At 46.6% G+C, this 25,889-nt stretch overlaps 4 protein-coding genes across 16 annotated transcripts; all 4 read left to right on the top strand.

The window, feature by feature from the left end:
* The first annotated feature begins 261 nt into the window (after positions 1–261).
* s100u (S100 calcium binding protein U) lies at positions 262–5,591 on the top strand. Its single transcript, XM_085901029.1, has 3 exons — positions 262–580; positions 2,441–2,571; positions 2,656–5,591. Exons 2-3 carry the CDS (start codon positions 2,452–2,454, stop codon positions 3,298–3,300), a joined length of 765 nt encoding a protein of 254 aa, XP_085757155.1. The 5' UTR covers positions 262–580; positions 2,441–2,451; the 3' UTR covers positions 3,301–5,591.
* Positions 5,592–6,396: 805 nt separating this feature from the next.
* Positions 6,397–8,220, top strand: s100s (S100 calcium binding protein S). 4 transcript variants are annotated; one of them, XM_085900705.1, is made up of 4 exons: positions 6,397–6,407; positions 6,520–6,540; positions 7,400–7,553; positions 7,627–8,220. In XM_085900705.1, the coding sequence occupies exons 3-4, from the start codon at positions 7,401–7,403 to the stop codon at positions 7,804–7,806; spliced, it is 333 nt and encodes a 110-aa protein (XP_085756831.1). In that variant the 5' UTR covers positions 6,397–6,407; positions 6,520–6,540; position 7,400; the 3' UTR covers positions 7,807–8,220. The 4 variants fall into 4 exon arrangements, with proteins under 4 accessions (XP_085756831.1, XP_085756830.1, XP_085756829.1 ...); XM_085900703.1 differs by lacking the exon at positions 6,397–6,407 and adding an exon at positions 7,073–7,122 and having other exon boundaries at positions 6,505–6,540; XM_085900704.1 differs by lacking the exon at positions 6,397–6,407 and having other exon boundaries at positions 6,451–6,540.
* A 3,053-nt stretch (positions 8,221–11,273) lies between these two features.
* On the top strand, positions 11,274–15,613 carry pygo2 (pygopus homolog 2 (Drosophila)). 2 transcript variants are annotated; one of them, XM_085900794.1, is made up of 4 exons: positions 11,274–11,508; positions 12,084–12,145; positions 12,816–12,868; positions 13,033–15,613. In XM_085900794.1, the coding sequence occupies exons 2-4, from the start codon at positions 12,094–12,096 to the stop codon at positions 14,671–14,673; spliced, it is 1,746 nt and encodes a 581-aa protein (XP_085756920.1). In that variant the 5' UTR covers positions 11,274–11,508; positions 12,084–12,093; the 3' UTR covers positions 14,674–15,613. The 2 variants fall into 2 exon arrangements, with proteins under 2 accessions (XP_085756920.1, XP_085756919.1); XM_085900793.1 differs by having other exon boundaries at positions 11,275–11,508; positions 12,081–12,145.
* On the top strand, positions 15,442–25,889 carry cgnb (cingulin b). 9 transcript variants are annotated; one of them, XM_085900784.1, is made up of 21 exons: positions 15,442–15,592; positions 15,805–15,942; positions 17,758–18,733; positions 18,800–18,885; positions 18,970–19,039; positions 20,325–20,413; positions 20,477–20,603; positions 20,679–20,891; positions 21,672–21,820; positions 22,459–22,564; positions 22,716–22,916; positions 23,157–23,246; positions 23,516–23,764; positions 23,831–24,001; positions 24,065–24,226; positions 24,284–24,373; positions 24,446–24,529; positions 24,606–24,724; positions 24,804–24,912; positions 25,098–25,261; positions 25,348–25,889. In XM_085900784.1, exons 2-21 carry the CDS (start codon positions 15,815–15,817, stop codon positions 25,460–25,462), a joined length of 3,498 nt encoding a protein of 1,165 aa, XP_085756910.1. In that variant the 5' UTR covers positions 15,442–15,592; positions 15,805–15,814; the 3' UTR covers positions 25,463–25,889. The 9 variants fall into 9 exon arrangements, with proteins under 9 accessions (XP_085756910.1, XP_085756913.1, XP_085756911.1 ...); XM_085900787.1 differs by having other exon boundaries at positions 15,572–15,687; positions 20,328–20,413; XM_085900785.1 differs by having other exon boundaries at positions 15,572–15,687; positions 23,519–23,764.

Below are 25,889 nucleotides of genomic sequence, written 5' to 3'. Positions count from 1 at the left end.
TGGTTGCACCCGGGGGGGGGTGAGTTCTGAGATTTAAAAAAATGGTCAATATTAGGCTCTAGATCACCTGGACAGACACAATTTTATTGTAATCACATAATTTGACAAATCCAGAAACATCAATTCAGTATTTGTGGATTACAAAGCATCACCTGGTATGACTTTGCTTTTTTTTTTTTTTTGTGCATGAAGAGAAGTGTGTTTAAAAAAAAGCATATGAAGTCACTTAGGAATTCCACGCCAAAACCGCACACAAATCCACTCAAACTAATTGTAAGCCAAACTCAACTTGCATGATTTCTCGGTGGAAGTTGGCCCAGCTGTTCCACAATCCCTCCTCCTTTTTTTTTTTTTGTGTGTGCTCTTCCAGGTACACGCCCTTTCACTTGTCAGTGGGGGGAAAAGTTTGAAGGGAAGCAAAAAAAAAAAAATCACGGAAGAGTTTAGCAGTTGTACGAGTTTGGCAAGTTCTGTTGACTCGAAGCGGGAGTCGCTGCAGAAGCACGAGGAGAAGAAAGGGCGCTCCTAAAAGAAACTTTCTTTTGCGCACTTTTTTGCACGCTTGGTTCAACGCTTTACGGTGAGTGGATTTATTGTACGTGTCTTCTTGGGAAACTTTGCCTCGTCGTTTTGTGCCACGTTTCGACTTAAAAAAAAAAAAAAAAAAAAAAGTTACCCCACGGCTTTTTTGCTTCGTTTCGATGCGTTCCATTTCATAAAAGGAATTTACAAAACCAATTATTCCATCCATCCATTTTCTGTATCGCTTAATTGAATAAAAAATTATAAAATATTTTTTCTTTCAGTTCTTTTACAAACCTCTTTTCCTAGTTTGCTTCAAGTAATTCTGCGCATACGCCAAACGTCCAAAGTGCGCAAAAAAAACTTTGCATGCATGATCGATTTGGCGTTTTATAATCCGGGTCCACCCACACCGAAGGGAAGGGTGTGGAACATGAGGCCCGTGGGCCATACCACACCGACCACAGCAATCGAGCGGCCGACAATAACTGCAAAGGAAAATTAGTCAGAAAATGCTGAATGAGATTAAAGTGTTACTTCTTTCCACACACAAGAATGTTAAAATAAAGAAATGTTTGCATGGGGACATGAAGGATGGCTAGTTTGTTGTCCTTAATAATGTTTATGGAGTGTAATAGTCCTAAATTATTTTTCATCTTGGCCACTAGAGGGCAGTAAACCAGACATAAATACAAAATAAAAGTTTAATTTCTGGCAGAGGATAAAGAATATATACCAGTGGTTCTCTGTCCATCTGCTGCGACCATTCCCGGTCACAACCTCGACATGCTCCCGCGTTAATATTTGATGTTGTGCGTACATTGTCGTGAGAGTGCGTACACCCTCGGATCACGTTCGCACAACGCTAGCGTCGTTCTCCAACAGGGGCAGGGAAAGGGGAAACCTCCAGTTGTAAGGCGTGTACATTTCAGTCGGGTGGCGAGGAGTTTGGCTTTTAGGACAAATAAGGCGGATTAGTTGGAGGCCGTGACGCGGGGGGACAGACGATGCAAGGCTGAATCATTCATGTTAGAATGGACACAGAAAATACAAATGACGTGTCAGCAAGAGGCCTAAAAACAGTGGTGGCAAATCATCAAGTATTCTACAAACTCCAACGACACAGCAACATTTTGACAGTTCACAGCCTGCTTTGTAATTGCTTGCAGATTGAAGTTGTTGCTTATTTGGCGCCACACTGGCTCCACTGGAGGATGGAAAGAAGTTGCACAAAACTTGCAAGGACGTTGTGCTAAGAAGTGTCACGTGTGTGTGTGTGTAGCTTTTCGAAGCACGACGCTGAAAGTATGTCGCTTTGCTCTCGTGGCTTTGGGGTAAAAAGAAAGAAGGAGCGAGCGGTCGGTCTGTAAATTCCTGTGCCTCAAAACAGCCGTGAATGGAATTCCTACGAGGATAGGTCACCCCCCCCCCCCTCTCTCTCTCTTACACACACATGCTTTACATCTTCTGAGCAAAAAGAGGAAGTGGAAAAGCTAACAAAATAAAAGGAATCACAGCACTAAACACGAAATTTGAAAGGGGGAATATGGATTTCCTTTTTTTGTTTTTTCTTGAACTTTTTCAAAATGTAACTCACTTCAAAGTGACACATTAGCTTTGAAAACAATCTTCACAAACACAAAAGGTCAGGGGAGCGTATGAGACCGTAAGCGAGAGTGGATTGGTGACACAAGATGAGCACGGCGGGTAATCCGAGACGACGGCCGGCGGCGGAAGCCTCATTAGATCGGATGACCTATCAAAGATTGCGACGGCCATTGCGCCTTTCAATCACACGCTTGGCTCTTCTCGCACTGTCACATCAAATGGAATCTTTTTCCATTTGCGGTATTTCAACGGAATCTAGCAAGCTAGCTAGCTACTGGCGGTTTATCATGTATTTTATGTTTGTTGTCAGAGAGGGAAGTCATGGAGGAAGCCATTCAGACGGTAGTCAAGGTCTTCCTGAAGTCCGGCAAAGGGAAGGAGAGTTTGGGACCCAAGGACTTCCAGAGCTTGGTCAAAAGCCAACTCAGCAACATCCTCACGGTCAGGAAACTGAAACAAATGTTAATAAGAATCTTTTGAGAACCACAGTTCTGTTGTGATTAATTGTGGGTCGTCTCTGTGTAGGATACGGAAAGCAAGGAGGCGGTTAACAACATGGGCAAGGGACTAGATGAAAACAAGGACGGCAAGGTGGGCTTTGAGGAGTACATGAAGCTGGTGGGCTACCTGGCTAAAACCGTGAGCGAGCAGCGTTGCCGTGCCAACGATAGCCAGCCCGCCCAGAATGCCGCCGCAGAGAATGCCAACCCGGGGAACGCAGCCCCCAAGATGGAAACCCCGGAGGTCAAGCTTGAAGCCAAGGCAGATGGAAAGATGGAGATGAAGGTGGACGTCAAGACGGAGAAGAAGGAGGTGGAGAAGCCTGCCGAGGTGACCCTACCGGGCATGAAGGTGACCGCACCGAGCGTGGAGTTGTCCTCAACTGGCCTGGACGTGACCCCACCTGGCGTGAGCGTGACCTCAACTGGCGTGAACGTGACCTCACCTGGCGTGAACGTGACCCCACCGAGCGTGGACCTGACCCCACCGAGCGTGGACGTGACCTCACCGAGCGTGGAGGTGACATCCTCAAGTGTGGAGGTGGTGGTGAAGGAGGAGATCTCCGTGGCGGAGGAGACGGAAAAGATGGCCGAAGATGCGGCGGAGAAGACGGCCAATGCGGCTGAGGAAGAGGCAGAGAAGAAACCTGAGGAATCTGCCACTTCGTAGGGGACAATCATTCCAACCATCCTTCCATCCATCACACTAATAATAATAAAAATATCCAAAATAATAATTCCACTCCATCAACACTAAGAACCACTACAACAGCTAAAGGCCTAAATTTATGACAAATATATGACCACTAGCTAGCTTACTTGATTTATGGAACATCTCTTTCTCGTTAGCCACCTACCGAGCAAACTAGCTCCCTTAACTCCTTCGCTGCCATCGACGGCTACAGATGTCAAACCATCTATTTTAACTGAGCTTAATAGCCTTTTTCGAACTCTCTATTTAGTTACGTATGATCTACAAATACCATAAGCTAGCTAGTTAGCTCGTGTGTTGGTTACCTACCAAACTAAAACATCAGCAATAGGGATAAAGTCTTAAATTTACGACTATGAATTATGAGCATCTGTGGTGCCGAATGCACTAAAACGACGCCATGTGTTAAAACCACGACAGTAAAGCGGGCCTTGCGAAACGACATACCACTGCTAGCATGCCACTAACACAGCACATTTACCCCGTATCATGTGAAAATACGGCGCCGTTTACACCCCTTGTGTTCAAAAGGGAAATATTTGCATATATCCAGCCATTCTTAGTTGTACTTGACTATATTTCCTTTTTTTTTTGCTCATTAATTTTCCTCATTTTTATTGCAACTCAAAAATGCTTTTAGGTGCTGATTTTAACCTGACAATAAACACACTAACTAAACTGCATGCCTCCATATTCTCCTTTTCCACCTTTTTTTTTTTTTTTTTTTCTTCAGCTTCTTTTTATATCCTCACTTCACCTGGAAGCGACATTAAAGCCCCCCCGCAGCCACAATTAGACACGGAGATCGGGTGTGCCGTTAAATAATTAAGACTCAAGGAGGGAATCCAAAACGATCCTTGTTAGTTACAAGGTGGGGGGAGGCTGGAAATAGGCCTGAGTGGAAAGAGAGTGAGCGTGCATCCTCCCAGATTGGGATTGCAGAATCATGTTCGACACGGGACGACTAAACAAACGGAACTATGGTAACCAAGATTGGAACCCCCCCCCCCAAAAAAAATGGCGGCGTAATTGCGCTGAATTAAGGGAAACTGCAATATTTAGTGTGGAAACCTGATTTTGCTTTTTGTTTTCCCAGAGTTTAGACATTTCCCAGTTTTTCCAAATGCACCGTTGAATGTAACCGCAATCCTTTTGTTTTAAAATATGGAAAATTCCACTGTGGGAGTTGTTTCCAAAACATTCCTGTCGCCCAGGCTAGTGTTTTTTTGTTTGTGGCCCTTTTAGTTAGTCTAAAGACCCCGTTTGACCTGACATTGCGTCTCCACCCTGACCGGATTAGACAACACACACTCTTGGGATACACACACACACACACAATTTCCTGAAAGCCATCTCTTCCATTTTGTTTGTCTCGCACTCTGAGCCCTTGGAAAAAAAAAAATCTATCCAGCCAGTTGAGTCGCGACGTGCTCGTATGTAAAACTTCATCTCCCGTTTGTTAATTACGATTTAATGCTTTGTAAATTGTCACGTCATCAATAATGCAAACCTGAGGAAAAAAGACTCCACGACCACTCACACAATGACGACGCCGAGCGCTTGGCAAATAAAAGTCATGTGCTCCTGGCACTCCCACTGTAAATATTGCACACTCTGCTCAGCCTTTATAATCCTTTTTTTTTTTTTAATCATCACAATGGTGACTAAAATATTGGGCATTTAGGGCTTCAGGTTTTTTTATATAACGCTGCCACAAAAAATCTACGATCTAGCCGAGGCTTCACCGCACTTCTCTTTTCAAGGTACTTCCTACAATTAAAAGTAACTTTCTGTCATTATAATGAACACGATCGCCGCAAGCTTTAAATGTGACCTTCGGAAAACAAAAGGGAAAACTGGATCGATGTATCGACGGTGACTCTGATACCTCAACTTGGAAACATCTCATTTGGTCTTTTATAGATTGCTTTTTTTTTTGTGTTTTTTGTTTCGTTAGCCGCGCCCACCAACGCTAACTTCATGCAAATGCTGAAAAGTACGCCGTAGGGCTAAGAAGTAGAAAGGGAGTGTTTGCAAATATGTCCCCATTCAAGATAGAAATGAAGATAAGCGTCCCGGAGAGAGACACTGTGCAGTCTTCAGTTTGTGTCAGTCCACTGTCCTTTTGCGCCACTACATATGTTATGTTCCATTCTTTCTTACTCCACGTAAACGCTGTATCATTTTAACGCTGCATAAATGTGTTACCGCTGATCATGAATAATAAAACTGTGACAACCTAGCCCAACCACTTTGCTGCCATGTGTCTCCTTGATTCTAATGTGTCCCATACATTCGACATCCATCCAAAAAAGGACACCCAAGATACATTTTGTATGTTAACGTCCACCTATATCTCAATTTTAAATCTCAAATTCGGGGTACACAATTTGGGAATTGGGTTAACCCCAAAAGCGTACTTGTATAGAAAGTTCTGTTTCGTTTTTGTTTTAGAAAGGCATGTTTTTAGGCAGTTGAAGGGGTCCTTTGTCAATTTAATTTAATCTAGTGTAGGCAAGTTATTGGGCAGCCGAAGGGTTCTGTTTTTGTTTTTTGATTTAGAAAAGCACGTTTTTAGGCAGTCGAAGGGGTCCTTTGTTAATTTAATTTAGGTCAGGCATCGTTATTGGGCAGCCGAAGGGGTCTTTTGCCATCTGTAAACATGGCGCACCGGACTGTAAGGCGCACTGTCGGCTTTTGAGAAAATTTTTGGTTTTTAGGTGCGCCTTATAGTCCGGAAAATACGGTAAGTTGTTTTGATGCTATGTGAAATGGATGGAAGAGAGAATAAAGCAGCCACTTATTCTACTACTGGCACTCTTTGACTTATAAGACTGTGTGGTCCTTATATCGTCCATTTGAAATACTACTTGAAAATGTATTTACGATGAAAAAAATTTGGGTCCAAGTCCAAACCACGTTAGACAGAAAGTCGGGTGGAATCAAAGTGTTTAAAATGTAGTTTATTCATGAAGCGGAAAATTGTTTTTCTACCCTTGACGCCAACGAACAGAAGAAGAAGAAGAAGGCCGAGATGGGACAGGTCGGGTGAAGGACGTTTGGGGGTGAGGAGGAGGAGCGGTGTGGGGGGGGGGGGGGGTGATGAGGTGATATTTAAGCCACTGTCCCTCTCTGTCCTCATCGTCTCTGCCTTGGCTTCTTCTGCACCTCGTTCAGCACTCTGAGGTCCTCTGCCAGGTAAGACTCGTATTTGATTCAATACAGATTTACTGGCAATTGAATGAAAAAATATTTCTGAAAAGCTTCTGCATTCACAAAATGGGCTTTTTGCCTAATTTGCAGTCCCCATGATTCTTTCTTGATTTTTGTTGTTGTTTTTTTGTGTTGTTTTTACTTCTAATATTGTTTCCACTCATCTCGCTCGACTCTTTCTCGGCGTCATTTCATCGCACACGCCGATATTGATATTAGGCTCTAAAAATAGCTTTGGAGTTTCGGGATGTTGGCTGACTAAGCAAGTGTGGAGGCCTTGTCTCATCGAGCACCTCAGGTTACTCGACCTCTTAGCGTCACCCAGGTGAGCTTTGTGTTTCACTGCCGGTGTCCATTTTGGATAATGACACACGCACTGTAGTGCCAGCAACTCGATTCTTGAACGTAACTTATTTTTACAAGCTCCCTTTGTCTGTTTCCGAGGTCTGTGTGTCGTTTTTTTTTCCTTTATTTTTTTTTTAATGATTGACAGCGAGTTGTTTGTATCTGTGCACAGTCTCCACAGCGCCGCGGTCGCAGCAGAAGCGCCAAGATGCCTGACACAATGTGTGTAAGATCGTTTGAAAGCTCCCCCCCCCCCCCCCCCCCTAAAAAAAAAAAAAAAGCTGACCTCATGCATCTTTACACAACCACACACACGCACAAATCCTCAACATGATCTTTCTTCTTCACTTCCCATGCATGAATCTTCTTGTTGGTTGCTCCGGAACTCGGGCCCTGGCTTGCCCATGTGAGCGCACATGCTAGCCAGTTGCACGAGGGAGGTCCGGAGCGGGCATTTGGTGGCCGAGCCTAACCTTTTGACCTTTTTTACCGCCCTCAGCATGTCCAAGGAGCCTTCTTCTAACCTGGAAAGCGCCATGCAGATGCTTATCAAAACATTCCACAAGTACTCGGGCAAGGAGGGCGACAAGTACACGCTGAGCCGGGGTGAGCTCAAGGAGCTGTTGCTGGAAGAACTGGGAAGCTACTTAGGGGTAAGCGTCACTGTGCGTGAGGTATTCACCGACATGTACAAACAGGCCCGTATTCTCAATATCGCTCCGCCAGAACTCCAAAGACAACGAGGCAGTGGAGAAGGTCATGAACGACCTGGACGCCAACAACGACGGCGAGGTGGACTTCACCGAGTTCATCATCCTGATGGGCGCCCTCACCGTGGCCTGCAACGACTTCTTCTTGGAGTTCAAGTCAGACGACAAGCCCAAGGGCTGCGAGTCGGCCGAGTAGGAGGAAAAGAGGGAGGGAGGGGGAGCAGTGGGTGGAATAGGTTGTAAATCGCAGGAGATGAGGAACATTTTTCTGGGGTCTTACGCAATCTTTAACCAACACCGTGCAAAATGACTTCTTCGTAAAACAGCAAATAGCATCACACATTCGTCACTGTATGTACAATTTGCCCAGAGTCTTTACTTGGCTGCACTTTGCCCTCAGTCTTCCCCCATCAGCTTTTTTAAAATGTTTCTTGTGCTGTAAAGACAAAAAACTGATTGCATTGGACTAGAATGTGAACCTAAGATTGAATTGTGGCTGATTATATTATGTTGAGCACTGGAATGTCCCCCCCCCCCCTTCTTGTGTCTTTTTTGTAATCTTTCTTTTTTTTTTTTGCTAATGACTCATGCATTCTTTCCAATTATTAAATGTGATATTTAACCCAATGCTCGTCATTCGTCCTCGTCCCACTTCAAGGATAAAATTAGGTTTCATTCATATAATAGTGTGTGGAGATAGGTAAGTATGTGTGTGTGCATGCCAATGTGAATATGTGTATGTTTGTATTGGGGATTCCCATCGAGCATTCCCACATCCTGCCAACAATATCCTGCAAGTCTTGTTGAGCCTAAGCTGACCCAGATGTCGGACTCTGAGCCACGTGGAAAACCTTCAACAAAGCGAGGGGATGCGTCGGAACGGAAAAGAAGAAGAGACAGGGTGGGGGTAGCGTGTGTGTGTGTATGTGTGTGTGTGTGTGAGACAGAATTCAATTTATGGCGTACAGCAGACAAGAATGCAGCTTGGAAGGCAGAACTATAATCACACAGGAATGTCCAAGTTGTGACTATGTACAAAAGGACTGTCCTTCACGGGGGCCTGTGTGGGCGCACACACACACACGAGGAGTCAACATTTTCTCACAAAGCAAGAAACTAAAAAAGACAAAAAGGCACACAAAAGCAATTGCAGAGAAACGCTGCAACTCCTTGCATATCATCAATTGGGCGGAGTCAACTGCTTTTAAGCCTGCTACGATTGGCTGATTTGAATTTGTGACATTTGACACAGTTGGACTGCAAAGTGTTCTGTTAAGTCTGTTATGGCCTAGAGGGGAATAATTTGACTTCCCGCTGTATGTCATTTACCGGTTTGTCACTTTGAAGAAGCTTAAATAATCGCTTGTGGTCGGTGAGCTGTCACAATTGATTTATTAGCAATTGGCATAATAGCGCTGGTTGTACACAAACAATAAGGATTTCCACCCTTACATCAATAAATGTCGTTTAAATGAAATATAAATAAAGTGCAATACCGCACATAAATTTGAAACTTAATACACCGGACACACATATCCAACCCTACTCAGTAGAAAATAATCTAAAGCACCTTTCATAAACTGTCATTTAAAACTTGTTGCCCCTCAGGTGACTCTATGTGGAAAGCATTCAATTTGCGGTGTGGCTTTCGCATTAGCCATGACCTATCCGGGCCACCGTAGCGCCTTCAGGTAACTTATGCGTCACGCTCTACGGAAGAGGGATGAGAAGCACTTATTAAATGACGCATCCAGGTGTAGAGTGGAGTTCAGCTCGCGGCTCTATTAACATATATGAAAAAAAAAAGAAAAAAAAAAGTGAGATATATCGGATAACGGCTCGTGATTGACTCCTGCTCTCCAGGATGGAATCGGAGAAGCTTTCCTCGGGCTCATGAAATGCATCTCTGCGCAATGAAAAGGAGACCTTACGGGCTCCTACGAGTCCGGATACGTATTATTCATTACGAGGTCAATAAATCATAATTACACGAGGCGAAAGGAAGCCAATAGCAGAATGGATATTGATTATAATGCTTGCTTTCGCTTTTGGCAACAAAAAAAAAAAGTTTCAGGATGCCTGGCCCGCTTCCACCTGAACAGGAACAGGAAGTTGGTTTGAAGTGGCCATTTTAGTACGAATTGTGTAGCCTCATTCAGTCAGCCGGGCATCTTTTATAAGGAGGCCCGTTTCTTCAGGGGGAGGGTGACATGTTTTGATGCTTTGATAGTCTCCTCTTGAGAGCAGACGTCAACAACGCCCACCGCCTGTGTTTTGCTCTTCCCATTATTAATGCATTTGGGAGAGGCATGAGAGATTAAGGAGCTTTTCAAATGCCTTTCACGTCATCTCCACAAATCACCCAAAATGCATACAAAGCTGGGGTGTGTCCAGCTCCGGCAACATCTGTGATCCATCCGCCAGGGCTTGGCCAAAAACGACAATCCTGCTTCCTTTTGAGGATGGCGAACCGCCAACGTGATGTAACTTGATTTACATGCTGTTTTTTTTTTTTTTTTTTTGCTGTGGGTCCGCTTTATGTTAAAGTTTGCTTGGGTTCATTTCAAGTTCAACTGTTTCAATTGCATTCTTCTTTATAGGAAATTCCAAAACAATTGCATGATTACAAATTAAGTCATAATATTTTTTTGTAGAATGAATAGATGACGTTTAATTCATTTTGGACATCTCTTGTTGATTTACCAGAAATCATAATGATCAGGAAAAGCCTACTTCGAACAGCTGCAATTTATTGGCGGGACGGGGCATTTAATTTAGTGGCAAATGTGTACTGCGTTAGTTCAGCGTGTTTAAAAGATGACATACTTCCGTCGCCTGCCTGCATCTTCTTATGTTTCTTGATGCTTGGAGGCATCGTTAAATACCTGCCCCTGTGTTAAATTATCTGACAAGCGTTTTATTTGAGGGTTTTTTCTGCAGAAACAACACAAACTGTTCTTTGTTGGCATGAAAAGTGGTGCAGTAACGAAGCATGTCCACCGGAGGGAAGCAGAGAATCAGATTATTTAGCTTTTGATTTTTGTTTGTGGTTTTTCGCTTTCTTCTCTTCCCTTAATTTGACCACCCTCCATTAGGATCTGATCTTCTATTTGCACTCTCAGAAGGTCTTTGGAGCCCTGACGTCTGATTTCTAGCAGAGACTGAATGCAATGAGGAAGATTAAAGTCATGTCTGCATCAAAGCTGGCCTGAAAGGTCCACACGGCATCTTCTTATGTGCAGCCACAACCATCACAGGAAGATAATGATTTAGATCAATGGGTTTCAACTCTTTTTGTCCAGGGTACCTCCTTTTTAACCAAGAAGCAACTCGGTGACCACTGCTTTGTTGGAATATTTTATTTTTGCACTGAAGGAAGATAGGCCATGTCTATTGTGGGAATCTTCGCTACATATGACATAATTTGGATGGGTAAAAGATTCACAAAATTAGCTGGAAAATAAATCAAGTTTAAATAATAAAATACTTTTTTTTTTTATGTTACAATTATTTTCCAATTTCCCAGACCACCTGCAATGCCACCATGGACCACTAGAAGACCGCAGACCACCGGTTGACAATACCTGACGGTACGGTGTTGGGATGGTAGTTACTCCTACGCAGTAGGTGGCGGTAATGCACCTTTAAGCTCGAAACACCCCTATTGTAGGCCAACTTGGAACATTCCACGGGCTACTCCTGTTCGTCCCTCTTTGTCCGGTAGAGAGAGAGAAGGCCACGATAAATTATGGCACAATTCGCGTTTTTCCTCATCAATTCGAGTTAAATGCTGGACCAGCAAATATACGTCGTGCCAGCGAGGACCGGGTTGCTGGCCGTGACCCACCGGGGAGTCTGAATTTTAAACGGGACGAGCGGCCTGAGCAACGGAGAAAGGGTACAGGTTTTTTTTTTTTTTTGCTTTCCCTAGATGGCTAGCTGCTAGCTCGCGAGCTAACACTAGCACAGCCAAACACCTTTCGCCCAAACAGCACGAAACGGTTGCTTATTTTCAATCTTTTTATTTTTGGTGATGTGATAAGAGGTTACCTGTCATGAATTACAATTGCGGGTGTCTAATGTCCAATTTGCGACACAGAACTGCGGCTACGAAACCAGACACTTTGGGGTAACGTGGCTAGCTAGCCACCTAGCACATCTGTAAATGATCATATGTAGACAGGAGAAGGTTGGACTCTTTAATTGAGTTTAAACTAGAAACTAAAGCGTTGAAGGGTCTAGAAGAGCAACTTGCTCACGTTCGCTTTTTGTTCCTGTTTTTAAATAATTATTGGCGTTGATTTGGAGACCAAATCCCGGCGTGACAGACCTGGGCCAGTCACCAAACTAGAAGCCGTGTGTTCTTCTGACATGTCCCCGACGTAGTAGACGTCGTTCTCGCGGTCACCGTGGTCATTTTAACCCCTTTTTCTCTTGCATATGAACGGTGACACGCCACTTCACCGGCAGTAGTGTTAGCTAAATGGCTGCCGAATCGGGGAGACTACTGGCGGGACAAGGAAAACGAGGCAAAGGTAGGAAATTGACTTTCACCCCCCCATCACCCCTTTTCCCCCACAACAGAACAAAATCCTCGACTGGATTCATCCATTAGGCTGCACTGGTTCTGTGTTAGCCCCCTTTCCCTAAATGTCCTGATTGTCCCTGGTGGTCTTTCTCAAAGAGGTTCCAAGGCTTCTTGCTATGAATGGACAGTGAACTCCCACCTATTTATGGCACATCATTCACAAACTCGTTTTTTTGCTATGTGGGAACTAACAAGTTGACATCCTACCATTAAACATGAACAATGTTTTTTTTTTGTAGCGATTACTTGTTGGTTAGTTTCCACAGAAAACAAAATGATGATTTTGTGAGTTTGCAAATAGGCTGGAGTTCACTGTATCCTCATGTTTTTTCCTGTCCCCCCCCCCCCCCCACACATTTCTGATAGTAACCGCCTGGATGTATAGCATCTTGTCTGTTTCTTAATTGACTTCATCTTGTCTGTCAAAAGTGGGACAAGCAAAACAATACAGGCCCTAGGTTGAGAAAAAAAAAAAAGCTGATCCACTCTGTCACTAAGGGGTATTGGCCAATCCAAATGTGGCGCTCCTCTCCATTGGTGGTCCACCAAGCTCATAATAACATTCTCCCGTTTTCTACCCCTCTTCTACTTATTTCCCCCCCCCCCTTTCCTCGCAGCCTCACAAATGAAGAGCCCAGAGAAGAAGAAAGCGAGGAAGTCCACGTCACAGGTTAGCGTCATTTGCTCAAAGGAGAACATGTGACACGAGGAGAATGCTCTGGGGGAAAAATATTGACATAATTTTTATTTTTTTGTGTGACATGCAAGGGGGCAAACATTAATGGGTTATGTATGCTATGTGCTAATCCTACATTTCTCTCTCATTAAATGTAGGCGGCGGGGTTCTCTCACCTCACAGAGTTTGCGCCCCCTCCCACGCCTATGGTCGACCACTTGGTGGCCTCCAACCCCTTTGACGATGACTTCGGACCGCCATCGCGGCCCGGCGGAGGGGGCGGGCCTGGCGGTGCCCCGTTCCTACCCAGTCCAGGTGCAGGCGGAGGAAGCGGCTATGGCGGTGCAGGCCGGATGGGAGGCGGAGGCATGGGTTTCATGGGGGGACCAGGCGGTGGGCAGCCTGGACCAGTGCGGCGGCCGCCGTTTGGACCGCCATCAGGCGCTGGGCCACCTCACCACCAGCTGGGCTTTGGGGGGATGCCTGGTTACGGGGGAGGGGGCGGGAGCGGCGGCGGTGGGGGAGCAGGTGGAGGTGGTGGGTTCCCTCCCGGGGGTCCGTCCCAGTTCAATATACCACCAAACTTTAGTCCCCCAATGCACCCCGGGTCAGGCTTTAACCCCATGTTGTCTCCAGGCGCTATGGGAGGTCCTGCAGGAGGGGGTCCACCCCACCCTCGATTTAGCATGCCGCCACAACAGCAACACGGACAGGGCGGGCACCCTTTCAACAGCCCGCCGTTACCTGGTGGAGGAGGCCCCAGAGGGCCCCCACATGGGCCCATGCCTCCCATGGGTGGCATGGGGCCCGGTCAGGGGATGAACATGATGAGTGCGATGGGTGGTGGTCCTGGAGGCAACATGTTGGGGGGTTTACCAGGCATGCCCCCTCAAGGACAATTCCCCCCTTCGCAGGATGGCCCGTATCCTGGTCCCAGCCCACCAGGACCTGGCAATGAGGATGGAAAGAATTTTGGCGGAGGAGGACCTCAGCCTGGGCCTCAGCAACAGCAGATCAACTTAAACCCAAATGGGCCCCCTCAGCCTAATAACGCCACACCTGGCCCCCCTCCTAACTCTGGTCCACAACAGCCTGGAGGAGACTTCCCGGGCCACCCTGATATCCAGCAGCCAAACGCCGGCACTCCCGGCCAGCCGTCCTCGGCGCAGCCCCAACCCAATCCCAATTCCTCGCCCGGCGGGCCCCTGAATGGTTCAGGCCAGCCCCAGCACCCGCCCCCCAACAATGCCAACACCCCCAACTCGAACAACTCCGCCCAGCAACAGTCCACTCCACCTAACTCTGCCCAGGGCTCTGTCTCCCACAACCAGCAGAACAGTAACCTCGGTAGCGGCGGTCCCATGCCCAACGCGGCCCCCAACTCGGGTCAGAACAACTTGTCCAACAACAATGGAGGCAACACTCCTGGCAACAACCCCAACCCGCCCTCCAACTCCACCTCTACCCCCAACACACAGTCCCCCTTGCCCCCCGGCCCGTCCGTCCCCTCAGCAGGCCCCGGCTCAGGTCCGGGGAAACTCGGCGGCCCCGGCATGGTGTTCCCCTGCGGCCTGTGCGTGTTGGAGGTACACGACGACCAGGACGCCATCCTGTGCGAGGCTTCGTGCCAGCGCTGGTTCCACCGCGATTGCACGGGCCTGACGGAGCCCGCCTACGGGCTGTTGACCAGGGAGAGTGCCGCCGTGTGGGCCTGTGACTTCTGCATCAAGACCAAGGACATCCAGGCCGTATTTGTGCGCCAGGGACTGGGCCAGCTGGTGGCCGCCAATGAGAGCTGAGGGAAAAGAAAAAAAACAAAAACATTTAATCAGCCCTTTACGCCTTCACCACATAACCATCTCTTGACATCCATGCTTATATCCAAACATAGCACTTTGAGTGAGGAAAAAAAAAAAAGGCCCCCCCCCCCCCGATGACCTTCACAGAAAAAAAAAAAGCTGAATGTTATCTGACACACTCTTTCGGACAACCAGCACTGACACCAACACACTACCTCACACACACTGACCTGGCACACGAGCTCCTGCGCTGATTCAAAGCCACCACACAGTAAAAATTGATGCAAAGTTCAGTTTGAGTCGCCCCTGAATCACCCCACCCCCCACCCAATGTATTTATTAACGTCACACAAACAGTGCCTGAACTTTTCACAAGTATTTTTAATCATCAGGACATGAAACAATCGCTGAAACGTAATCATGTTGAATCCAAAGCTGAAGCAAGCGGGGCTTACATGTTTTCCTCCATACCTCACCGAGCAGAAATCATTGTAAATATCAGCATTAAAAAAAAAAAAAAAGAGCCAACTGATGAACAAAAAAAACAAGTTAAATATATCTATATATAATTAAGTCAGCCATTTTGTCTTTATAAAATGTGAACTCAGTGCTTTTCGGACATCCTTGATCTTTGAAAACGTGTCGCATCAAGTAATGCAGTAAACAGTCCCGTGTTGATTATTTCGGCCTTCCCGGGGGACACCAAATGATGAGAGAAAAATTGTCTTTATTGATATTGTCCCTTCATGATACAATGTCCAAGTTGCCTTTATTTTGTTGTCTGTGTTCTGAAGATTTGAGCTTTTTTTGTACCGGCTGATATTTGTGCTGTGCTCTGGCGCCCTCTAGTGTAAGCTGGAAGAAAAAACACCCGGCGGGAGGAAAAGGGAGTGTGTGAGGGAAGATACTGAAAATTGAAGTAAAGACGAGATTCTTTTTTTTTTTTGTACATTTGTCTGATTCTTTCCTGTTAACTCTCCGGTTGACTTAAACTGTCTTTCTTAAAACTTGCTGGTGAGTAAGAACAATTTCAAATGGTTTTGTTTTTTTTAAGTAAAGCATCACCTGTCTGGATCAATACCAGGATGTTTACTGAATGAAGAGCGTGCTTGTCCCCGCCTTCTTCTGCAGCATTCGACCAATGGCGTGTCTCCAGAGGCGTGGCCACGGCGGCAGGCGTGTTTGGCAACAGGTTGCTTTGGCAGCGAGGTGCAGCGATAGTCCCCTTCGTCTCATCCCACCAGGACGCTTCGGGATATTTCCGTACAGGTAAGTTTGCTACTAATTCCATGTTTATTCAAACATAAACGTTTCAAATGTGTCTTTTTTAAAATGATCTCACCATGTGGCCGCGTAGTAAACAGGCGCAAAAAACTAAAAGGCACCGCGCGCTAATTGGATCGCAGCGCGTTGCATAAACTACAATAAGACGTTGTAATTATAGCAACCCTTAGCTTTTAATTGGATACGACGGCGATTAATGACAGTTTACTTCTCTCCACTCGTGGTTTCGACGCACACCGATACCGACTGACTGGACAGGTGTGTGTGACGCAACCGCCCCGCAGCAGATAGACAAACAGAAGTGAAGTCTTCTAAAATCCTCATGTGCTTCGTTATCGTTACTTTTCATATGCTTTGATCTGTGCTTGCAGCCAGAAATAATCTTGACCCTGAAGAGAAACAAACAAACAAAAAACAAGGGGACACTTTGAGGTGATTTTAATGAAGCCCAATTCGCATATTGTTGCTGTTTTTTTTGCACAAGGTGAGAGGCCGCCCTCTTTAGATAAACACCAAAGGAATACTACAAGCGAGGCAATTTTGCCTTTTAATTAGACAACCCACAACACTAAAAACCAGACTGGGTGTCTTTGTTTATAGGTCTTCCATCAACGTGCTTCAAAAAAGATGCATCCAGTTTGTAATGGGTTCATCCTTAATTATTGATGCACACGTCCCAAGTGCCAGTCACTCAAACATTGAAACTGATTACAAACCCCGTTGATGGTAACAACAGCGTCGCTCATTATCAGTCAAGTCTGTGCTTCTTGTTTTTCCCCTTTTCTACCCCCTGGAGGGTGTACTGTAATCGAGGAGAGAGAAAGTAGAAGGAAACGAGGGGGCAGCTCGGCCTGTTCGTCAACATTCCCGCTTTGGTTCACAGTTGTCGCGGCGCTCCTGCGAGTTCATCGACAAACTGAAGCAGCCTCTCTCTTTCTGCGCTAATCCACCCATCCTTCCCACTTGTGGGGGTGCTGTCCCCCCCCCCTCCTCCTCAGTGGCTGTCTTGTCCTCTTAATCACTCTGTATTCTATCCAAAGGCAAAGCACGCGCCACGCCGTGTGTATAGGGACCGTCTGGAATCCGAGGAATGTTTTTTTTTTTTTTTTTCAGGGAACAGAGAGCGAAACAAAGGCCTACTTTGATTCCCAAGGTAACATGTGTTATACTATAACAGGTCAGTTAGAGCAGGTTAGACTTCAATTCCCGCCGAGGGTCACAACGTTAAGTCTGGGAATCGGAAATTGAGAGCATTCTGATGTTATTGCTAGGCAGGAATGAGAATATTTGTGCTGTGTCTGGACTGCCCGCCGCTCAACATCAACACGCTCCGCCTGAGTGACTCCTTGGCAAAGAGTGAGAGGAGGCCCATGGCGGACATAGACCCCCTTTTTGTTTTACGCTCCGCAGAGTCAGAACAATAAGGATGCGTTTGGCCCACCATCCTGGGTGTACTCTTCTTTCACTCTCGTTGTTCTGAGACATGCTAAAAAAAAAAGTAGTGCCACCTGCTTTTGAGTCATGCCAGAAAACATACGTACACAAGAGTCATTGGCAGGAGTAAAGCATTTTTTATTTAACGCTGGCATAACACAATGGAACAAAACACAAGAGTTAATTGTTTTTTGTTAAAACTCCTGCGGTGCAAAAGCCTCATTAATGTCCTTAGTGATGTGAACCGAGTTTTAAAAAGCTCCTCGAATACAAGGCAACCACTGTTTTGAATCTCACACAATGTTCTCACTCTTTATGAAGAATAACCTTTTATTCACCTCATTTGCATGTCCTCTTCCTGTCAAGCTACCTGCGCACCAACCAAGAAGTGGACATGAGCACCCTCTCTGCCGACAGGAAGCCCCCGGTGGACTATGGCGTTCAGATCCGCTTCATCAAGGACCTCCACGACACAGGTGGCGCAACACCGGACAAATCCAGAGGGAGCAACGCCGCCTCGCCCCATCCCGCTAACAAATACGGCGTGGCCGTGCGCGTTCAGGGGATCTCCGGGCAGCCGTACGTGGTGCTGAACGACGGCGCCAAGGGCGACTCGTACGGCGTTCAGCTTAACACGCCGGGCGCCGGCTCCGCGGCGCCTTTCAAGAGCGTTCCCAAAAGCAACGGCGTGGCCGAATTCGCGGCGCCTCACAGCGCCAGTGTGAATCACCCGCAGTCTCCCGAGGATGAGGATGGGGAAATTTATCGGAGTCCCTTAAGAAGACCTCCTGGGGACGGTCAGGCGGGAAGCCACGGGGAGGAGGAGGCCAGGACCGCAGAACCTCAAGTCAAAGCGGCCGCGAGTGAAGCTCAGAAAGACCACAATGGGACCAGTCAGGAAGAGTACAACGAAGCCGGTTTGAAACCAGTCAAGGGTGCCGGACCCAGGGGGTTCAAACAAAACGGATTCACCGGCTCCCCTTCGAAATACGCCAACAAGCGGGTTTCGGAACCGCTCACGGAGCTCCCGTTAACCGACGAGAAGCCCATCGACACAAACTCCCTCGCGCCCATCAATAAGCTCATCAGTAAATTCAACAATCGGACCCCGGGTGGCACCCCCCAGACCAGGGGTCGAAGCGGCGCCCGGCAACAGCTCAAATTTGAAGAACGCAAGCGCTCCAGAAGCCTGGACGCCCGAAAGGAAACCTCCCGGCCTTCGCCGCCTTCCCCGACCTTCAATCCCTACGCTCTATCTTCCGACTCGTCCAGTCGTGCGAACTTCACGTCACACTCAAAATATCCTCCCAAAGAAACATCTCCGGTCACGACCCAAAAACCTGTAAGGACCACTAAGATGGTAATGGTTTCACTTGTCAGCGGGGTTTTCTCATTACTTGTCGTTTAGGAGATCCCACCGAGGACTCAAAAAGTCGCCGGCGGTGGGTTGAAGACTCCCACCAAGCAAGCTATTTACAACGGTCCCAAAGAAGGGTAACTACGACACCGCGATCCAACTCATGTAATCCACTCAAGAGTAATCCCCCACCCCTCCCCCATCTGTTTATCTCCCATCAGCACCAATGAAACCGAAGCATCCCTCGGAAATAAGACCAACTTTATCTACGAGACTCCCGGGGCTTTAAAGGTATGCTCAATTTGTCGTTTGTATGGATTGAAACCCAAATATTAACGCTAATCAACGGATCACAATTAGCAAACAGCACACCTTGGGGGGTCTTTGCATGTGGGTCAAAATGTGTCTGGTGTAATGTTCTGCTAATGAAGCAAACAGATGGCTGCCAGCGTGTCCTCCTTTGTGACAAAATGAAGCAAGGCGCTCCGATTCACGCCGTTAGCTTTTGTCGATTATTTAAGGGCCGCCCCGGCGTCTTCAAAACGTGCCGGCTTTCCTGCATAAATCTCCATCCTAACGCGCCTCATGATTGTGTGCGTTATGGCCTCGTTTTGTTGTCGCCTGGTCGCTACGCAACCATCGAGAGGGATTAATATTTCAACTGGATTGGAACCCGGCACTTGCCTGGGAGGGGGGGGGGGGTGCTTTTCTATACCACAAGGGAGTCCTCCATTGTTTTTGCATTTTTAATGTGCTTATTACCAAAATGATGAAGTAAGCATTCGTGTTGCGTAAAGGTCCGATTATTAAAATGAGTCTGAATTTTAATTGCCAATGATGAAAATGCTGTTAATGCCTGCGTGTTGTTGTTTTTTTTTTTTGTTTTTTTTTACTGCAGTGTTATATTCGCCATGGTGGTTTGCAGTGTTTGGTTACACAACTTGTTTGCTCTTGTCTCCATTGTGTGACATCATACTTCCTTCTAACAGTAGAGCAATAGCATTATCTAGTCTGGACTTTTGCCATTTGCCTTTTTTTTTTTTTTTTTTTTTCATGGCTTTGACTCCGCCTCCGGGTTCGTTACCGTAACAAGATCCATATCCTCCATTTTAATGAGACTGAACCGCCCCCGCGCAAAAACGTACCGATTTTGAACTCAAGTGTGCTTTTGTTCTTTATCCTATGACGTCAATTGCTTTAAGTTGTAATTAAATATGCATAAAAAAATGGGGGGGGCAAAATGGGGTGCCTTGAGGAATCAGATACTTTTTGTTCGAATGTATCTGTGTGTCGTAAGGAGTGTGTGGGAGGATAAGCGCTCGTATAGATCTCTTTCTTCAGTCATGACAAACCGGGGGGGTCGGCTGTGGGCGAGCGACACCAACGTTACACTCGGCAACCCTTGGCGAGCATGTGTGTGTGTTTTTGTCTTAACAAATTCACAGCACGTCGCCCGGTCCGACCGGTTCTCCGCAAGACGCTCAAAGAAACTAGGCCACAGAAAAAAGTAGCGAGGCAGATAATATAGAGCGAATAATATATCTGCAAGGTTTCAACTTTGTGTGTTTTTGTGCAGAAGGATGGAATCCAGAAGAAATTCAACACGGCGGAACTCGAGGAGCAACTGGCCCACTGCAAGAAGCAACTACAACGAGCCCAAGAAGAGTAAGGATGGTTCTTGTCGAGAACGTGTCTGAAAAAGACCCCGACTAAAATGGCCCCCGGTAGGTTGGCCGAGGAACGCATCGGTCGAGAGATGGCCGAGTCTCGCCTGCGTCTCCAAGAAGATCAGCTGGCCGAACTTCAGGAGGCGCTCAGGAGGGAAACGACGACTCATCCCGACTCGCTTAGGACGGTACGAACGGGAACTCTCTTACCAAATTTGGAATCAAAAAATACCATGGAGATGTTTTTTTGTGCGTGGTATCAGGACGTGGCGGGCCTGCAAGCGGAGTTGGCCGAGGCGTCGGCGCGGCGACGCCATCAGGACGAGACGCTGCGGCAGCGGGAACGCGAGCTGACGGCCCTGAAGGGGGCGCTCAAGGAGGAGGTGGAGTGTCACGACCGCGAGATGGAGATGCTCAGGGAGCAGTACGGACAAGACATGGACAACCTCCGTAAGACCATGGAGCAGCTCACGCAGGTACGCCGGCGTCATTTCGCTACTTTTGAGTCCGACCTTAAAGTCAGTGGGGCTCAGCTTGACGCGACTTAAAAGAGAATACTGCCAGTTGTGATCGCCGCCAAAAAAAAAAACTTTTCAAAATTCTCCCGGCAGCAGATTTTGGGGGTTCGCCTTGCGTGCGCTATTTCGAGAATATTTGAAGGCCGAGTTTGAAGGCTTCATCGGAGGAGACGGGTTGCGCGGGTGAAAAGCACAGAGGGGGGAAAAAAAAAAAGCAGCAGGAAGACTTTGAGAGCAGACACTTTTGACAGTCGCGCGTCTCGTTGTTGCACGCGGTGGAGGAAGCTGACGTCTGCCTGTGGAAGAAACATCAAACTGTGATTTGAAATCGTAACGATTGATAGGTGATGAAGCAGCGCGTGGCTCATTAACCAAAGTGATGATCGTATGCTCTAACTCAACTTAGTTAGGGTATATTTGACCCCATCACATATTTTTATTTAATTTATGTATTAAATCTTTGTTATTATCTATATATTTTTTATTCTATTTTACTTTTTGTTGTCAAATATTTTTGTACTTTTCTTTATATTGTCCAATCTTTTTATTTTATTTTTACTTTATTTATTTATTTTTTTAATTCTTATTTTTTGTATGTTTCCCCCCCCTTTCAATTCCCATTGCATTCTATTTAATCCTTTTTTTTTTTTTTTAACCTTCACTATTTTGGTGGATACTTTGAAAGTTGTTTTGCAGCAAGCTACTTATTCAATACGGCTATCTGATGTCTTTTGTCAGTCGCAAGAGCAGATCGAGGAGGAGCGAGAGCGCGTCAACTCAACCCTGGTGAGCCTGGAGGAGGAGCTGGACAGCTGCAGGGATCGAGGAGAAGACTGGAAGTCACAACTGGACGCCACCTCGCAGGAGCTGCAACAAACGCAACAAAAGTGAGATTCTTTCTCTGGAATCAATATTTTTGAAGGCGTAAACAAATATTCATCCAATAATGTGTACATTACCATTATATATTCCATTCCAAATTCCGTGTTATCTTTTTTGTACATTTGCTGTTTACTTCTTGCACTCGGTTGTCATAACACATTCCAGCTTTGGCCCCGCATCAAGCAACTTCTCTGTTTGATGTTTTTTTTTTGTCCATTTTTCATATCCCACAGTTCAAAGCAGCAGCATTCGAGATGTTCTATCTTTTCTTTTTTTTTTTTTTTTTCGTTAGCTCTCTTCTATTTTTAACACCTTGCGTTTTTCATCCGGCAGGACGGGGACGCACTCCGGCAGTCACATGTGAGCAGAGAGCGTTTGGCTTTGCGTAGACGTAGTTCCAAATCAAGATTTAGATCTTTTTCTTTTTTTTTTGGGGTTGATGTGTGAGAGTGTTGAGCCCCCCCTCCCTTGAGTTACTAACTGCAATCCCAAACCTGATTTTTTTTCTATCAAATCAATTTGAAAGCAACATTTGCAACCTTAATGTCTCCTTTAAATGTGTTTTGGCTTTTTTTGCAGTGTGACTGTTGCGTCTTTTAACCGTGAGCATCCTCTCCAACCCATCTTGTCGGTTCTCCCGCAGGCTTCTGAAGTGTCAATTGGAGAAGGAACATTTCGAGAGCGAGCTGAAGGAAGTTCAAGACTCTCTACTCGCCGTGCACAAGCAGCAGTCGCCCTCGTCATCTGATGTAACAACTCTTTATAGTCGTTAATTAATTTGAGCTCGCTATTTGGCGAGCCTAAGGTGGTTCCAAGATCTTGTCATAAATTGCTAAAGAAATTCACAGGCAATTATTGAAGCCGGTCTCGTTCGCCCGCCCATTAATCCTCCTCCTCAAGGAGCTTGAGCGTTGCCATGACGACCTGCGGCAAGCTCGTCTGGCCGCCGACGAGCAACGGGACGCCCTCCGCGACAAGAGCGACACTCTGGAAGCCCTCAAGAGAGAGAGCAGCCAGCGCGAGGCCCAGCTCCTGGAGCAGATCGCCGACATCAAGGCCCAGAATGCCGAGCTGGAGAAGAGCCTCCAAAAAGCCAAACAGGTAAGTGACCAACATTCCATAAATTATTATTATTATTATTTTTTTAATATCAAGATTAGTCTCTCTGAGTGGTAACCAATTATTTCAAATCATCACTGGGTCTATTTTACTCAATTGCTAACCAAAACAGCAGCACCCGTTGACTTTTTTTTTTTCTTTCTTCTTCCCCCCTCATGTTATTGAACTTACCCAAAACACGGTTTATTGACCGAGACACTCGTTTGTGTTTTTTGTCCGCAGGCCTCTTCGTCTTCTTCATCGGTGGATCACAGCACCAATGCGGAACTCCAGGAAGCAAACACTCGCCTCCGAGAGAGAATCGCTCGCATGGTACTTGCTGCAGCATTGCGCCCACAACACACACACACACACACACACACACACACAAACACACACTACGTTATGTAAATAGCCATACTGTACAATATCAAAACCAAACAGCCACCCACACACTCTTCTTTACAATCCTGACTGAAGCATGGGAAAATAATCTAACTAAAATGATATGTAGCGTGAACAGATTAAGGACACAAAAAGCTAATAACGTTGAGGTTTGTGTGTGTGTGGGGGGGAATGGAATCTAACAACGCTCCTCTCAGCAGAGGCTGCAGTCCAGCGCGGCCCGGAGCCCCGAAGCCGAGGAGGCCCTGGAGGACCAGAACCGCTCCCTCAAATCTCAACTGGAGGAGGCCAAGCGAGGGACGTCCCGTGTATCCAAGGAGAGGGACGAGCTGAGCCGCCGCTTGGAGGAGAGGGACCTGGAGCGTGAGGCCCTACGGCGGAGCAAAGGCGACCTGGAGGAGCAGAAGAGGCTCCTGGACCGAGCGCTGGAGAAAATGAACAAAGAGGTTTGGTGTTAATCTCGTTTCCTTCCGGTTGGCCTCAGAGTTGATGGAAATGTTGCCACCGTACAGATGGAGGTGATGATGGGCGACTCGCGGCAATCGGTGGCCGCTTTGCAGACTCAGCTGGATGAGCACCGGGAACGATCCAGGAAGGACTTGCTGGAGGCCCAACGCAGCAATAAGGACAGGATGGCCGAGCTGCAGAGGGCACAGAGCAACCTCAAGACTCAGCAAGAGGAGGTCAGGACTTCATATTTACTTCATCTATACATACGACCAAAATCTAATCATTTGCATCTTCAGGTGTCCCGGCTGAAGAAGGAGCTCCTGGGCTGCAGCGAAGAACGAGACAGCGCTCAGCTGGAGCGAGACCTCCTCAGCAATCGCCTCAAGCATTTGGAGAGCGAGCTGGAGTCACAGAAGGGAACTCAGACGGACCGCAACCGCGAGATCAGGGGACTGGAGGTGAGCCGCTCGCCACTAATCTCAGAAAATCAACGCCGACGTGGATCGTGTTGCCAGGATAAGATCAAGACCCTGGAGATCGAATTGGACGAGGAGCACAGCAGCGTGGAGCTGTTGAACGATCGCATCGCACGCAGTCGAGACCAGGTCAAATAAAAACGGCGTCACTCTGCGGGATTATTTGCAAAGTTCCGTTTTTGACTTGTTCCGACTACTCAGGTGGACCAGCTCCGCTCCGAGCTGATGCAGGAGCGCTCGGCCCGACACGACCTGGAGATGGACAAGAGTGCCATCGAGAGGCAGGTGTGTGAGGAAATTGGAGATGACGCCCGATTCGAGATGCTTTCCTAACGTCGTCCGTGTGTCTCGTCGGGTGCAGGTGAAGGAGCTCAAGTCCCGCGTGGCCGACATGGAGGGACAAACTCGACCCTCGGCCGGCATCGCCGTGCTGGAAAGTAAAATTCAGGAGCTGGAGGAGAGGCTGCACAGTGAAGAACGGTAAAAAAGAAAAAGAAAAAAAAGCACAGTTCTGAGCTCCCTTCATTCTTTTCTCTTTTTTTTTTTTTTTTCCATTAAGCGAGAAGAGCAGCATTCAGGCTTCTCAGAGACGAACGGAGAGGAAACTGAAGGAGGTCAACGCTACGCTGGACCAGGAGAGGATCCAGCACGTAGAGCAAAAGGATCAGGTGAACACATTCTTGGCAAAAAATAAAAAAGATTAATGTTCCTGCATGGGGAGTCTTCTGTTTTATACATATATGAATTTGTTATACTGCCCTCTCGTGGTCAAGACGCATACTGGCTCTTGCGTTCCAATGAGAACTCTTCCTGCCTTCACCTTTTGCCCTCTGACCTTTTGGTTTCCCCGCAGCTGACCTTGCGTGTGAAAGCTCTCAAGCGGCAGGTGGATGAGAGCGAAGGAGAGGTGGAGCGTCTGGAGGGAGTACGTAGGAAGGTCCTGAGGGATCTGGAGGAGCAGCAGGAGCTCCAGGAGGCGCTGCAGGCTAAAGTCACGGCCCTGGAATCGGAATTAAAGTAAATTCAAGCATAACAATCCTTTTCTCTGCCATTGATGTTTTTTAAAAATATATATTTTTACCCCCCCCCAAAAAAAAAATTAGACGGAAAGTACAGAACTCCCATCGCAGCGCTTTGGCTACACTGAGCTCAGAGGACGACGACACTTTCTTCGACGTGAACGTCGCCGCCATCTTGAACGAAACCTCCAACTGTTGAGAAGTCTCAGCCTCAGTGCTTTATTTTACAACTTTTTCTTGTAAAATCCTTATAATTTATTAAATATTTACTCTTTAATTTAATTTTATTTTTTTCTCCCAAATGTATGTTTCCCTGAAAAAAAAATGGCTATAATTTGATTGTGACTCTACTGGGCCTTTTAAATCATCTGAGCCTACCGACTGTATTTGCTGTGTATATTATTCAAGACAATCACACACATCGACACTGTGACTCTAATTTCTTTTCTTTTTTTTTTTTTTTTGAACCCAAATACAAAACGTAACTTTTCACTGGAAGGCCCTCAAAGTAATTGTTGTCGTTTGTATCCTGTTTCTGTATTGCACTTGCTTGAACCATGTGAAAAATTTGCTGTCATTTTAGCAGATCGTTGAAGTAGATTTTTGACTAATAAAACGAGCTCTGT

This window comes from Syngnathus leptorhynchus, chromosome 20, assembly GCF_054491065.1.
Source record: "Syngnathus leptorhynchus isolate UIUO chromosome 20, UIUO_Slep, whole genome shotgun sequence".
NCBI classification, from domain to species: domain Eukaryota; kingdom Metazoa; phylum Chordata; class Actinopteri; order Syngnathiformes; family Syngnathidae; genus Syngnathus; species Syngnathus leptorhynchus.
Note: the sequence above shows the minus strand (reverse complement) of the source record. Positions and strands in the feature narration are given on the sequence as shown.